This window comes from Scyliorhinus torazame, chromosome 11 (genome assembly GCF_047496885.1).
Source record: "Scyliorhinus torazame isolate Kashiwa2021f chromosome 11, sScyTor2.1, whole genome shotgun sequence".
Lineage (NCBI taxonomy): Eukaryota > Metazoa > Chordata > Chondrichthyes > Carcharhiniformes > Scyliorhinidae > Scyliorhinus > Scyliorhinus torazame.
The window spans coordinates 132,897,425-132,912,524 of record NC_092717.1 but is presented as its reverse complement, the minus strand read 5'-3'; the positions used below and the strand labels follow the sequence as shown (position 1 = coordinate 132,912,524).

At 43.0% G+C, this 15,100-nt stretch overlaps 1 protein-coding gene across 2 annotated transcripts in view; it reads right to left on the bottom strand.

Moving 5' to 3' along the window:
- The window catches only part of alkal1 (ALK and LTK ligand 1), a 77,949-nt gene extending 68,949 nt beyond the window's left edge, over nucleotides 1–9,000 (bottom strand). The window contains exons 1-4 of one of the 2 annotated variants that reach the window (XM_072467781.1): nucleotides 8,552–9,000; nucleotides 7,535–7,795; nucleotides 2,543–2,596; nucleotides 2,355–2,435 (exon numbers count right to left, since the gene is read on the bottom strand). In XM_072467781.1, coding sequence (XP_072323882.1) covers nucleotides 2,355–2,435; nucleotides 2,543–2,596; nucleotides 7,535–7,793 — 394 coding nt within the window. In that variant the 5' untranslated portion in view covers nucleotides 7,794–7,795; nucleotides 8,552–9,000. The remainder of the gene's footprint in view (nucleotides 1–2,354; nucleotides 2,436–2,542; nucleotides 2,597–7,534; nucleotides 7,796–8,551) is intronic. The other variant, XM_072467780.1, reaches the window with a different exon arrangement.
- Between the last annotated feature and the right edge of the window lie 6,100 nt (nucleotides 9,001–15,100).

Sequence of the window (15,100 nt, the reverse complement as noted above, 5' to 3'; positions counted from 1 at the left end):
AATGTATTACTGAAGTATTTTTTTCCCACTGGCGTAATAATCCTAACACGTGTCTATCCTATACATCAGAAATATAATATAAAATTGCTCACCTGTATCCAATTTACATTACTGTGCTGCCTCAAACTTTATTAGCCAAGAATGTCAGTAACTGTCATCCAAAATATAACATATTAACTGTTAGATTAGGATGCTGCACAAAGTTTGTTCATGTCTTCTTTATATGATATATGTTTTGGATATCTTTTGAATACGCCCATAGCTGGGTCAATCCATTCTAATTTACTGAAGATGCAGCTTACAAATTAATAACTATTCGAATCATCGAGCACAGGTCATTCATTCAGTCCATCATATGTCTGCCACAAATTAGAATTTATATGAAACAGAAGATAAAGCAATGAGCACTTTTCTGTGCCCTCGGTCATGATGCCAACAGTTCAAAAGTGCATGTAGAGTCACTGTGGGATCACCTGAGGTGTCCAACATTTTATATAAAGGCATGTCTTGCTTTTCTTTTTCAGCTACAAATTCACACATCGGTGAATCACAAGGAAGATGGTAGAAAGAGGTGAGTTTACTGAGCTATTGATCCTCCTGGACAAGGTCTCAGCAGAGAAATAACCATTTGGGCATGTAATTAGCATAGACATGTGTAAAGAGGTGGCAATGGTGCTGAGTGCCACGTTTCAATTACCAAACTAATCAACCAATGTCAGAAAAAGTCACTTTGTAGACATCGCAAGAGAAGATGACTGTCACATTTTTGCTCAGGCATCGTGGGACACACTCAATGCATAAACAGAATAACATGTGTGTTCATAATACATCATGGTCCAAAATTTCTCTGACACTTCCACCTGTTTAGATCTCTTCTTGTATAAAGCCTTTTGCAACTCCAAGCTCTCATGTGACAGGGTCCTTCCCCTACTACCTGCTTCAGAAAAGATCATCTCTCTGCTGCCACCTTTGAGATCCGCTTCATCTACTTATTTTCATTTTCTGCTATTAACATTGCTCTACCAGAAACTGGCTCATGATATCTAGGAGAGACACACTGGTAGTGGTTCCCAGAAATAAGGGGATTGACAGTTTTAAAGGTTCAAGTATGGAATCATAGAACCCTATAATGCAGAAGGAGGTCATTCAGCCCATCGAGACTGCACCAATCCTCTGAAAGACCAGTCTACCAAGTCTACTCCCCCACCCTATCCCTGTAACCCTTTATAACCTACACATCTTTGGACACTCAGGAGCAATTGTTCATGGTAAATCCACCTACACTGCACATCTTTGGACTATGGAAGGAAACTGGAGCACCCGGAGGAAACGCACGCAGACACGGGGAGAAAGTGCAACCTCTACACAGCCACCAAGACAGGAATTGAACCCAGATGTCTGGCGCTGTGAAACAGCAGTGCTAACCACTGTGCCACCGTGCCATCATGGAGCTGCTCGGAACCTAATGCCTGCTGTTGAAAGGAAGTAGTTGGTGGATGTGCCCATCTCCCAGCCTTCTGCCAAGGTGTGAGGAGGGTCAGCTTTTAGGTTTTCCCTCAGCCCCTGAACTCTTCCCACCAGCCAGAAAATTGAATCAGTGCAGGTAATGGCCATTAGGTCAACATTAATTGGCCACTTAAAGACCTCAGTCAGGGTGAAGGCTGGTGTGCTGACTTAGACTCACCTATCCCTTTAAAAATTGTGGAGAGGTAGGCAGGCCAGGCAACAGACCAGTGGGAAGGCCATCCAAAGAATGTTCTGGCCATCCACCTGCCTACAAACCTGATGGCAGGGGAACATAAAATTCGGCACTCAATTCTAGGTTTGGTCTGGTGGGTTTGAGACCTTACAACACTTGGCAAAGTTGATCGTTAAAATGGTACACAAACTTGATGATATCATTCGGACATGACTTTGCAATTTATATTAGGTCCCTGACCCATCGGGGGAGGTGATATTCACAATTTCAGGTTTGTTAAAATGTTGGGAAACATGTTGAGAATTGTGGCACCGATAGGGGTTAACATTTCCCAATAGTCTTGAATGAAAGTTGAAAACAGCAGTCAATATTATCCTCATAAAGTAACCTTAGAACATCTTTTACCCATTTTGGAGCATACACTCAGTGACATCTGTAAATAATATTCTTTTGTCAATTAGTCACTCTGAGAATTAATGTCCCCAAAAGAAATGGAAAACTATTTGTTCACATTAAGCCAAACGTAAGTTTTCACCAAATCACATTTAGCAATTTGATTCAAGTTTATAATGGTACATTAGAAAACATATAAATAAAGAACAAAATCATTTAATAAGGAATAAACTGTGGGTAAATAAATGTGTTTAGTACTCACAAGCTGGTGTAGAACAATCCCTTGTGTTGTAGTAGAGACGTTGAAATTGCTTACTACATTCTGACGAGAATGAAATTGGTCCTGTTTGATAATTAGTAGGAGGTTTATAAAAATGCTTCAGCCACAGGAAAATGTATTATTATTTTAATGAATCATGATTAATTTAACACAGTCCGAGTGGTTCCTACCTGCAAAATGCTTTATGAACTTTTCTTTCGCCTTGGGGTCTCTATGGACAGCTTCTGTGGGGAAAAAAGATGATTTTTTTTAGATATTCTTTTCGATAGTTTTAGAGTTTAGAATTTTGCAAATCCTTGTCCTTTTTATCTGATTGGCAAAATCGATATATTTTGTATTGGCCTAGGTGGATGGCAAAATGCGTGGAGTACATTTTAATTATCTTAAATTCCAAATGTATAAATTTGAAAAAAGAGATCAATTATTTTTCATACAAAGACTGGCTGCTGTCCCAGGAATGCAATATATAAAATAATCTTTATTATTGTCACAAGCAGGCTTACATTAACACTGCAATGATGTTATTGTGAAAATCCCCTCATCGCCACACTAGTCCGGCTCCTGTTCGGTCACACTGAGGAAGAATTCAGACTGTCCAATTTACTTAACAAGCATGTCTTTCGGGATTTTGTGGAAGGAAATTGGAGAACCCAGAAGAAACCCATGCGGACATGGGGAGAACGTGCAGACTCTGCACAGACAGTGACCCAAGCTGGGAATCGAACCCGGGTCCCTGGTGTTGTGGAGCAACAGTGCTAACCACTGTGCAACCATGCCACCCATATATCTTCCTATTTATTTTACAGAAGAGTCACCACTCAAATTAAAGACCCTTGGAGGTTGAGTTACAAAGAAGAAGCTTTGAATATTGAAAATACAAAACAAAAGCTACTTAGGAAGCCCAGCAGTTCCGACAGAAAGTTTGAACCAAAAATGTTAAACTGTCTTTGTTTTGAATGGTGTTGGATCTCTTGTGTACTTATAGCATTTTCTGTGTTTTACCAATATTCTCAGCAATGAGTTCGACCTTTAAAGTCAACACTTTCAAAATTTGTATTTTTTCTTGCAATTATGAATATATGAACAACAGAATAGGTGCTGTTAATCTCACTGCATGGTTGATTAATGCTTTTTATTTTGGACATGCCATCTAACCCAATGGAGGAGCATTCACTGAGGCGCATTATTCATCTGACAGCTGAAAAGTAAGAGTTTCTGATGAGCTGCAGAATGTATCAAGACTAAGAATAACAAGTGTTTTCTGTAGCCATTCCTGTCCACAAGGCCACAAATGGATTTATAAGAAGTTGGCAAATTGATATGATGTTTCATTTTTTTCAAGATCAGAAATATTCAATTGATCTTGGTGTCAAAGCGAAAATACATGTCAGGGAACAGAAAATCATGATATTTAGCCTTGACATTTTGGGATATAAATCATATATTTTCTTGGCATTGTACTGCATTCTATTCCATTAAAGGAGGCGGAGGTAGGGGTGCAACTAGTGCACAAAATGCAAGAGATAAATAGGATAATTAAGTAATCTGAGGCTCCTCAAGAAGTTGCAAAGTGACTCAAAAATTAGTAGTTCCTTCTTAGCAGTGGAATATTTGTAGCATCCTGTCACATTCTTATAGGAAACACCATAAATGCCACCGTGCAACACTTTCTTGACCTGTCATTACTACAATTCCAGCTTGCGTGAAGTGACAACTCAAGAACTAATTCAGAGTCAGTTGTGTTCATCCACAAGCTTCGCTCATGATTCAAAATACTATCATAACATATGGAGTGGATGCACAGACCTTTAGCCTTTAGCAGACCAGCACCAAAGCAAATTGAAAATCTCTAAAAATTTGGATTTTGATATAATCAGAATTATGCAGAATGTACCATCTAGTAAATGGTGCCACTCTTTCAAAGTAACTCATTGATATCAACTGCAGTTGCCTTTATTGACTAACTTCAGAAAATGATGGATCAGAGATTATTTCCTGCTGAAACGATAAACATAGGCTATGACCTCCAAAAAGGATTTCACAAATTTACACCATTTTTGCTTGATTGTGATAGTTTTGTTCGTACAGGTCATACCGAGGGCGGAGCTGACTTGCTTTTCTGAAATATGTATCAGTAGAGGGCACCATTGTTGCACATTAATGATTTGAATCACAACTTTCAAGCTGTTTATCCTTTTGGTCATCACTTTGAATACAGAGTATACTTGAAAGGTTGGCTGAAGAAAGTAATCTTAGTTCTTAAAAAGCTCATATTTAAACATGTGGAACCTCCATGGCAGCATAGTCACGGGCTTGGTTACACTGAGTTCAAAAACTATGTGAACACAAAGGTGGTTCTCATATCCAAATAAATTGGTGCAAGTGGGGAGGAATTGACTGGATTTACAACAGATGACGCCATCCCCATCTGCCTCCTCTCTGACTCCAGAACAAAAGGAGGCAGATCACAGAGAGTGACGACTATCATTCCTGTCAGGACTTTCCACTGTGAAGGAAAAGGGGACTGTATCATATAATAGATCCTACTTTCCATCCCACCCCAGTATACACTCAGGTAGTTTTTTTTCAGGTGCAAGGAGGTCAGGTTAAAACACTCTGAGGCCACATTTATTCTGTACATGCAATTCCACTTTCAACATTATTACCACTTGATGGCATTAACCAATTACCTTAATAGGCATGGGTGTCTGTGAAAATAGCAGATGAAACGATTTCATACAATATCAAAGCTTTATTTTTGATTGTGATGAAGCCTGCTGTTACATTGCATCATTAATCAGAGAGCTCGAACAACATTGCCCAGCATTAATTAAGATCCCTGTTGTAGGGGGCAGCATGGTGGGGCAGTGGTTAGCACTGCTGCCTCACAGCGCCAAAGACCCGAGTTCAATCCCGGGTCCGGGTCACTGTCATTGTGGAGTTTGCACATTCTCCCCGTGTCTGCATGGGCCTCACCCCTCCAACCCAAAGATGTGCAAGGTAGGTTTATTGGCCACGCTAAATTGCCCCTTAATTGGAAAACAAAAATAATTAGGTACTCTAAATTTATTTTAAAAAGAGGTCCCAGCTCTGCCTGGAAGGAGACAATTCTACTCCCTAGTAGGTAAACTTGGTTGGAAAACCTTGGATGGTCCGCGGAGCACAAGAAGAATCCCAGGGATCTCTGGGTCAGGGGCCACAACGTGGGGCAGTACCTGGCTCTGCCATTATTCCACATATTTTCTTTCCCCAGGTTGCCATTTTTAGGTAAAGTGCCCGCAGTGGATCTGTTTTATACAGACCCATCCTCAAAGCAAGGGAATATTTTTTAGAGGAGTTCTGAGCTACCCCAGGAATTCAGCTAAACACACTTGAAATGCCTCTGTAAGATGTATCCTGAGTCCCTTTGAGGCATTTGACACAAAGAATAATCAAGAATTGGGTATTTGTGAAGTTTCAATGAATCTGAATTTGAACAACAAATTAATCCAAGTTCCCATTCAACATAGCATGCACATTGAACCACTGTTCATGCTACTCCACTTCCAAATGTAAATTCATTATTGTACAATTTTATTCATGTTATTCAGCAAGTTTCTTTTCCATACTATACTAAATATGTGTTGGCTGGAGTGTTAAACTGAAAACACCAAAATCTTCACAACAGTTCAACTGATAGATTTCTAATTATGTTTAACGGTTTCATTATCTACATCTCAAATCGCCTCCTGTCATGATCACAACCAAATAACATTTGCACCACAAAAGTGCCAGGCAATGACCATCTCCAACAAGAGAGAATTAAACCATCGCTCTTTGAGATTCAATGGCACTGCCATTACTGAATCCCTATCAGCATCCTGGGGGTTATCATTGACCAGAAACTGTACAGGACTAGCCATATAAATACTGTTGCTGCAAGAGCAGGTAAAAAGGCTAGGAATTGTGCAGCAAGTAACTTACCCCCTGACTCCCCAAAGCCTGCCCACCACCTACAAGGCACAAGTCAGAGGTGTGATGGAATAATTCCCACTTGCTTGCATGAGTGCAGCTCTAACAAAATTCAAGAGGCTTGCAACCATCCAGAGCAAAGCAACCCACTTGATTGCTCCCCCTTCCACAAACATTCATTCCTTCTACCCCATTGAACAGTAGCTGCCTTGCATACCATCCACAAGATGCACTGCAGGAACTCACCAATGCTCCTTCGGTAGTGCCTTCCAAACCCACGGCCACGACCATCGAGAAAAACAACGGCAGTAGATGGATGGCAGAACCACCAGCTGGAGGTAGCCCCTCCAAGCCACTCACCATCCAGACTTGGAAATATATCGCAGTTCCTTCACCTTATCTGGTACAAGAAGGCAGCTTACCATCACCTTCTTAAAGGCAATTAAAAATGGCCAACAAATGCTGGCCTAACCAGCAAAGCCCACATCCCCGTAGAAATGAATTTTAAAAGCCCAGAAAGCCGAGGTGCGGACAGGTGAAATAATTTGTCCTGTCGGCATATGGAGCACATGACTCTGCAATAGATCCCGACTGCCTCACAAGCTGAACAGGGGCCGCTTGCATTTTATTTGCTTTAATTTTTGACAACTTGGAATAAAAGCCAGAATGATGTGGGCAAAAATAGAAATCAAAAACAGCAAAATAAAAATAAAAAGTTTTTGTAAATGATCTTTTTCTTGCTAGATCGGGTTATTTATAAATTGTTCCGACTTCTTGCGGAGTATATAAATAAATCCAAACATTCTCATGTGAATTCCAGACAAAAACATCACCTGATTTGAGATCAGACACGAACTGGCGGCTAGGAACAGTAACGCTTTAAGCATGGGGCTATCCCACATCCTTACTTTACTACAAGAGGATTTTATATTTAAACTACAATTGTTCCATTCAGACATCGCACGAACACAATACAGGATCATCCTATCGTGCCCTTAACGCCATTCCTCATGACCAAAGTGCGTGCGCTTGTATGCTTGCCCCTGTTATTGTGGGTAGAATGATCCACACTTGTCCACTAACTCACAGAGGTTAACCCGGGATTATAGTCTGTTGTCACAGGATTAGTGTTGGGAAGTGGAGGACGCCGCGTGTAACAAGACACACACACACACACACACACTCAGGCACCTACCCTGGTCACTTCTTACCTATTGGTCTGTCCGACCTTGGGAGAAACGTGGCTTTTTCCTTTGTGAAGTGTTTGTAGTCTCGGTCCAAGGCACTTGAAGTGCTGTATGGTTTGGCTATGTGCCTGCCCCCGTGACTGCTGTCTCCCACACCTTTGAGAGTGACGTCTCGGGGCGATGGTCGCCTTTTCTGCCTGGATCCTGCTTTGTTTCCACAGTGTCCCACAGAGAGCAGCAGGAGCACGATGCCCAGAACAGTATGCCATTTCCTCCGGCCCATCTCTAGGTAAAAGAGAGACCGACAGGAGATGAACATTCCTTTCAGAAGCTTTTGGAACCACAAATTCTCTCCTAATCCTGCCACACAGCTTGCTGACCGAAAAAAAAAGTGTTTCAATCCTGCCCGGGAGGGGTGTGGGGGTGGGGGGGTTACATCAGACCGGGGAGCAAAGCAGAGAGCTGGCGCAATATGCACGGGGTTTACTTTTACTTAAGGCTCCCTGGATCAAATTTAAAATCTTCTCATCACGGGATGAGGTGGTGTCACAAGGATAACTCAATCTCCACATCCCTGAGTTTATATCCTGCTCGGCATCATGCGAGCTGCTGCTCTACCCTCCCCCTCCCCCCCTCGTCGCTTGTTTCGTTCCAGATAAATATCTCGTTAGGTCACATTTATAGACATGGATTAAGAAAGGTGTCCAAAGCAGCACATTGCAATCCAGGCTTTAGTTTAGATCTACTTTGCACACATCACTGGATCGACCCTTTTAGCAAACCGCAGGGGTTAGGAACAAATGGACAAAAAGCATTGAGACTCTGCAACTTTGTCTGTTTCCAATGGTCCACTAAAGCAAGTGTGGCTGGCGTCCCTCTGGACAGAACTTGTTGCACCACTTCGCCAACCTGCTCCGAAATAATACGTTCAACTCACAATATCTTAGGAATGACATTTAAAACTCAGCCGGTGAAACTTTCGTCAAAATATCTTACAGTAGTTTTATGCTGGCAGCATTTCCCCACTGCCCGCAGGCTCACCTGAACTTCAAACGATTCTGCCTTCGGCCCCTTTCAGATTCCTTCCGGGGAAGAGAGAGGCGACCGTTTTGAAGAAAGGTGCTCCCGTGTTTCCAAACAATTCCGTGTCGCACTAAGTAGATCCAGTGGCTCGAGGTAAGAAGCACAATGTTCTGCATTCATCCATCCACACGCCGGGCGTTTTATACAGTCAGCAAAGTGTTACTTCAATATGATACTATCGAATTTGGGTAGGTGGCAAGTAATGACAATTTCATCTCCTGCTAATCTTGCTTCCCAAGTTGCCGCTGGCACTCGTCCCCTCTCCTCCCGGAGGACTGAAACTGAGGTCCATCAATTAGGATCGAGCTGAAGTCTCCAGAAAGTGATTTCCCCAAGAGCAGTAAATGCCTGTCGAGTTACTTGCAAATCTGATCATCAGCGGCGCGGTGCCATGTTGTGCAAGGATTATGTTCACAATTTTGGGATTCCCTCAAAGCCGCTGACGTCAGAATTGTCAAGTCGAGCGGGCAGAGCTTTCAGTCAGTTAAAACACAGGAGAGAGAAATGTGTAAACAGTGCCTAATCTCAGAGCATCCAGTGGGATCCTTCTTCAACCACATTCACTGCAGCCTTATATCTTCAGGGCGAGGAAATCCCCCGTCCGCCTCCACCACCCCCCAACAAAGCAATGTTATTTATCACCTTCCCTGTCCCTGTCCTGTCACCTTTGAATGCCAGCATTTGTCAAAAGTTGCTGGTTTAAATTATTAAGGGCCTGAAAAGAAAGACACAATTCTGGCTGCCTGCTGCCACCCAGTAACAAGTCCATGTCGATTAAATAAATAGACAAGCAAGAACACGCAGCAAACATGATTTAAAAAAAACAGAAAAATGAATTTTCTATTCCTGGCGAGTGTGCTTTGAAATATGCTGTCCTGCAGCTTGTGTTGCATTTACATAGGAACATACATAGAAGGCCCAGCCTTCTCAAATTTGCCCCACCCCACCGCCTGAGGTGTGGTGCTCCTCAGGTTAAACCACCACCAGTCAGCTCTCCCCCTAAAAAGTGGAGTAAGAAGTCTTCCAACACCAGGTTAAAGTCCAACAGGTTTGTTTTGAATCACTAGCTTTCGGAGCGCTGCTCCTTCCTCAGGTGAATGAAGAGATGTGTTCTAGAAACACATATAGACAAAGTCAATGATCCAAGACGATATTTTGAATGCGAGTCTCTGCAGGTAATTAAGTCTTTACAGGTCCAGACAGAGCGACTGGAGAGAGGGATAATCACAGGTTAAAGAGGCGTGAATTGTCTCAAGCCAGGACAGTTAGTACGATTTTGCAAGCCCAGGCCAGATGGTGGGGGATGAATGTAATGCGACATAAATCCAAGGTCCCGGTTGAGACCGTATTCATGTGTGCGGAACTTGACTATCAGTTTATGCTCGGTGATTCTGCGTTGTCGCTCATCCTGAAGGCCGCCTTGGAGAACGCGTACCTGAAGATCAGATTCTGAAGGCCTTTTACTGCTGAAGTGTTACCTGACTGGAAGGGAACATTCCTGCCTGATGATTGTCGCGCGATGTCCGTTCATCTGTTGTCGCAATGTCTGCATGGTCTCGCCAATGTACCATGCAGCGGGACATCCTTTCCTGCAGCATATGAGGTATACAACGTTGACCGAGTTGCAAGAGTATGTACCGCGTACCTGGTGGGTGGTGTTCTCACATGTAATGGCGGTACCTATGTCAATGATCTGGCACGTCTTGCAGAGGTTGCCATGGCAGGATTGTGTGGTGTCGTAGTCGCTGTTCTCCTGAAGGCTGGGTCATTTGCTGCGTTCTCCAAGGTGGCCTTCAAGACAGCGACAACGCAGAATAACCAAGCAGAAACTGATAGCCACGTTCCGCACACATGAGCACAGCCTCAACCGGGACCTTGGATTCGTATGGCATTACATTCACCCCCCACCATCTGGCCAGGGCTTGCAAAATCTTACCAACTGTCCTGGCTTGAGGCAATTCAACCTCTTTAACCTGTGATTATCCCTCTCTCCAGTTGCTCCGCCTAGACCTGTAAAGACTTAATCACCTGCAAAGACTCGCATTCAAAGTATCATCTTACATCATTGACTTTGTCCATACATGTGGTTATGGAACCCACCTCTTCATTCACCTGAGGAAGGAGCTGCGCTCCAAAAGCTAGCGATTCAAAACAAACCTGTTAGACTTTAACCTGGTGTTGTAAGATTTCTCACTGTGTCCACCCCAGTCCAACATCGGCATCTCCACATCAAAAGTGGAGAGCAGCCCATGGTCATCTTGGACTATGGCAACTTTACCTTTCCTTTTAATTAGAAAATAGGAACAGAAGGAGGCCATTTGGCCCTTCGAATCTGCTCCACCATTCATTCTGATCATGGCTGATCTTCAAATTCAATGCCCTGATCCCACCTCCACCAGCTCCCCCCCCCCCCCCCCCATATCCTTTGATCCCTTTAGCCCCAATATCGAATTCCTTCTTGAAATCACACAATGTTTTGGCCTCAACTACTTATTGTGGTAGTGAATTCCACAGATACACCAGTCTCTGGGTGAAGACATTTCTCATCACCTCAATCCTAAAAATGTTTAGTCCTTATGCTCAAACCCCTAGTTCTGGTCTCCCCCACCATCAGGAGCATTCTTTTTGAATCTACCCTTTCTAATCCTGTTAGAATTTTGTAAGTTTCAATCAAATCACCCCTCACTCTTCTAAATTCCAATGAATATAATAACAAATTTAGTCTCTCATCATATGATAGTCCCACCATCCGAGGAATCAGCCTGGTAAACCTTCACTGCACTCCCTCCATGACAAGAACATTTTTCCTCAGATAAGGACACCAAAACTGCACACAATACTCCAGGTGTGGACTCACCAACAAATTATACAATTGAGGTGAAACATCCCTATTCCTACACTTAAAATCCTTTCTCTATGAAGGCCAGCATACCATTTGCCTTCTTTACTGCCTGCTGTACTTGCACGCTTACTTTCAGCAACTGATGCACAAGCATACCAAGGTCTCGCTCCCAGCCTGCTAGCCAGATTTCTATCCATCTCTAGACATGACCCCCAATCCCATGAGCTTTAACTTTACAAAGTAATCTGCTATGTGAGATCTTATCGGGAGCCATCTGAAAGTATAAATAAACCAAGTCCACCGGTTCTCCCTGATCAACTCTACTAGTTACATCTTTAAAGAATTCCAGTAGATTTGTAAATCCTTGTTGACTTTGCTTGATTATCCCACTGCTTTCCAAATGCTGTGTTATGAAATCCTTGTTAATGAACTCTAGCACCTTCCCTACTACTGATGTTAGGCTCACTGGTCTATAGTTCCCTATTTTATTTCTGCCTCCCTTTTTGAATAGCGGCTTATATTAGCTATCCTCCAATCTGTAGGAACCATTCCAGTGTCCAAACAATTTTGGAAAATAATCACCAATTAAAGTATTATTTCTAGGGCCACTTCCTTAAATACTCTGGCCCTGGAGATTTGTCTGCCTTCAATCCTATTAATTTTCCCAAAGCTATTTATCTACTAATATTGATTTCTTTCAGCTCCTCACTAAAACTTGTGTTTCTCAGAACGTCTGGTACATTATTCATGTCGTTCTTTGTGAATTTAGTTCCTCAGCCATTTCTTTGTTTCCCGTTATAAATTCCCCCTTTTCTGACTGTAAGAGACCTACATTAATTTTTGTCAATCTTTTTCTCTTTACATTCCAATAGAAACTTTTACAGCCAGTTTTTATGTTCCCCACTAGCTTACATTCATATTGTATTTTTGCCTTCTTCATCAATCCCTTGTCCGACTTTGCTCAATTTTAAACTTTTCCCAATCCTCAGGTCTGTTGCTTTTTCTTGCTAATTTGTGTGCTTCGTCTTTGAATCTAATACTATCTCTAATTTCCTTTGTAAACCATGGTTTGACCACAGTTCCCTTTCTTCTCTTGCGCCAGATAGGAATAAATATCTTTTGGAGTTTAGCTATTTGTTCCTTGAATGCCTGTCATAGCCTGTCCAATGCTGTTCCTTTCAGTAATGTTTCCCAGTCTATCATAGCCAACTCATGCCTCAAACTATCATAGTTACCTTTATTGAGACTAAGGACCCTGGCCTCAGAATCAACTACCTCACTATCCACCTTGATAAAGAATTCTAACATATTATGGTCACTTATCCCCAAGGGTTTTCTCACAACTAGATTGCCAACTAATCTTTTCTCATTGCACAATACCCAGTCCAAGATGGTCTGTTCCCTTGTTGGATCCTCAATGTATTGGGCCAGGGGCTGCACGGTGGTGCAGTGGTTAACATTACTGCCTCACGGCACCAAGGTCCCAGGTTCAATCCCAGCTCTGGGTCACTGTCCGTGTGGAGTTTGCACATTCTCCCCATATTTGCGTGGTTTTCGCCCCCACAACCCAAAAGATGTGCAGGATAAGTGGATTGGCCACAGTAAAATTGCCCCTTAATTAGAAAAAAATTAATTGGATACTCTAAATTTATATATTTAAAAATGTACTGGTCCAGAAAACCATCCCGTATGCACTCCAGAAATTGCTCCTCTATTGTACTGTGACTAATTTGACTCACCCAATCTATGTGCAGATTAAAGTCACCCATAATCACAGATGTTCCTTTATCACATGCATCTCTGATTTCCTGTCTAATGCTATTGCCAACATTACCACTGCAGTTTTGTAGTCTATACCACCCCTATGAATGTTTTTTGCCCATTGGTGTTCCATAACTCGACCCATAAAGATTCAGCATAATCTGTGCTGATATCTTTCCCAATATTGTATCAATATCTTCTTTAATCAACAATGCAACTCCGAGGGCAGCTCAGTGGCACAGTGGTTAGCATTGCTGTCGTACGGCACCGCGGTCCCAGATTCAATTCTGGCCCTGGGTCACTGTCTCTGTGGAGTTTGCATATTCTCCCCGTGTCTCACCCCCATAACCCAAAGATGTGCAGGGTAGGTGGATTGGCCACACTAAATTGCCTCTTAATTGGAAAAAATGAAATGGATACTCTAAATTTATAAAATAAAACAATACAACTCCATCACCTTTTTCTTTCTATCTGTCTTTCCTAAAAACTCAATATCCCTCAATGTTTAGTTCCCATCCTTGGTCACCTTAGAGTCATGTCTCTGTATATAATACCCCTTTACGTTTATCTGTGCAACTATTTATTCCACTTTATTTTGAATGCTCGTGAGTGTTCAGGCACAAAACCTTTTAACGTTCCTTGTCCTGTCCCTATTATTTTTTATTGTGTCCTTATCTGATTCTGGCCCTTGATTTCTCTGCCTATCTCTTTTCTAATTCTCCTTGCTGTGTTTTTCTCTTGTTCTGGATTCCCCCTGCTCTTAATCCTTACATAGGTTCCCACCCCCCTGCCATATTAGTTTAAACCCTCCCCAATCGCTCCAGCAAGTACCACCCCAAGGACATAAGCCCTGCTCCTGCCCAGGTGTAACTTGTCCATCTCCCCCAGAACCGGTCCCAATGCCCCAGGAATCTAAAAACCCCCTTCACACACCACCTTTTCAGCCATGTATTCATCATATAGATCCAGCTGTTTCTACTCTGACTAGCATGTGGTAATCCTGAGCTGACTACTTTTGAGGTCTACTTTTCAACATGTTTCCAGCTCCCTATATTCTGCTTTTAGGACCTTATCCCTCTTTTTAACCTATGTCGTATGTACCAATGTGTACCACGACAACTGGCTGTCCACCCTCTCCCTTCAGAATATTCTGCAACCGCTCTGAGACCTACTTGACCCTAGTACCAGGGAGGCAACATAACATCCTGGAGTCTCTTTTCCGTCCAAAGAATGTCTATCTGTATCCCCTCAAAATTGAATCCCCTATGATTATTGCATTTCTATGCATTTTGCTCCTCCCGGTACAACAGAGCCAACTGTGGGGCTACAAATTTGGCTGTTGCTGCTATTATCTTCTGAGAGGTCATTCTCCTCAACAGTATCCTATATAAACGCTATATTTGTTTTGCAGGGGAATAGCCACAGGAGATGCCTGCACTGTCTGCCTAGTCCTCTTGCTCTGCCTGGTAGTCACCCATTCCCTTCCTGCCAGTGGAGTCTGAGCCTGCGATGTGCCCACCTCTGTATACGTGCTATCCACGATACTTTCCGCCACGTGGATGCTCCACAATGTCCCCTGATGCTGCTCCAGTTCCAAAACTAGGGCTTGCAGGAGTGGCCGCTGGCAACACCCCCTGCACACCTGCTTTACACCTTGAACTGGAAACCTTCCTGGTTATTGACCCCTGAGTAAGTGCATCCACACTTATCCATCCAACCGAGCTGGTGGTCAAGGATTCAATTAACAAGCAGGGGTCTCTGCAATGGGGGGGGGGGTCCAGGCATTGGTCTCTCTTATTGGGGGTGGGGGGCTCTCTGGTAGTGGTCTCTGTAATGGGAGGGAGTTTCTGTGGCGTGTCTCTCTTATGGGGGAGTCTTTGGTGGGGGGGGTCGGTGGGAGTGCC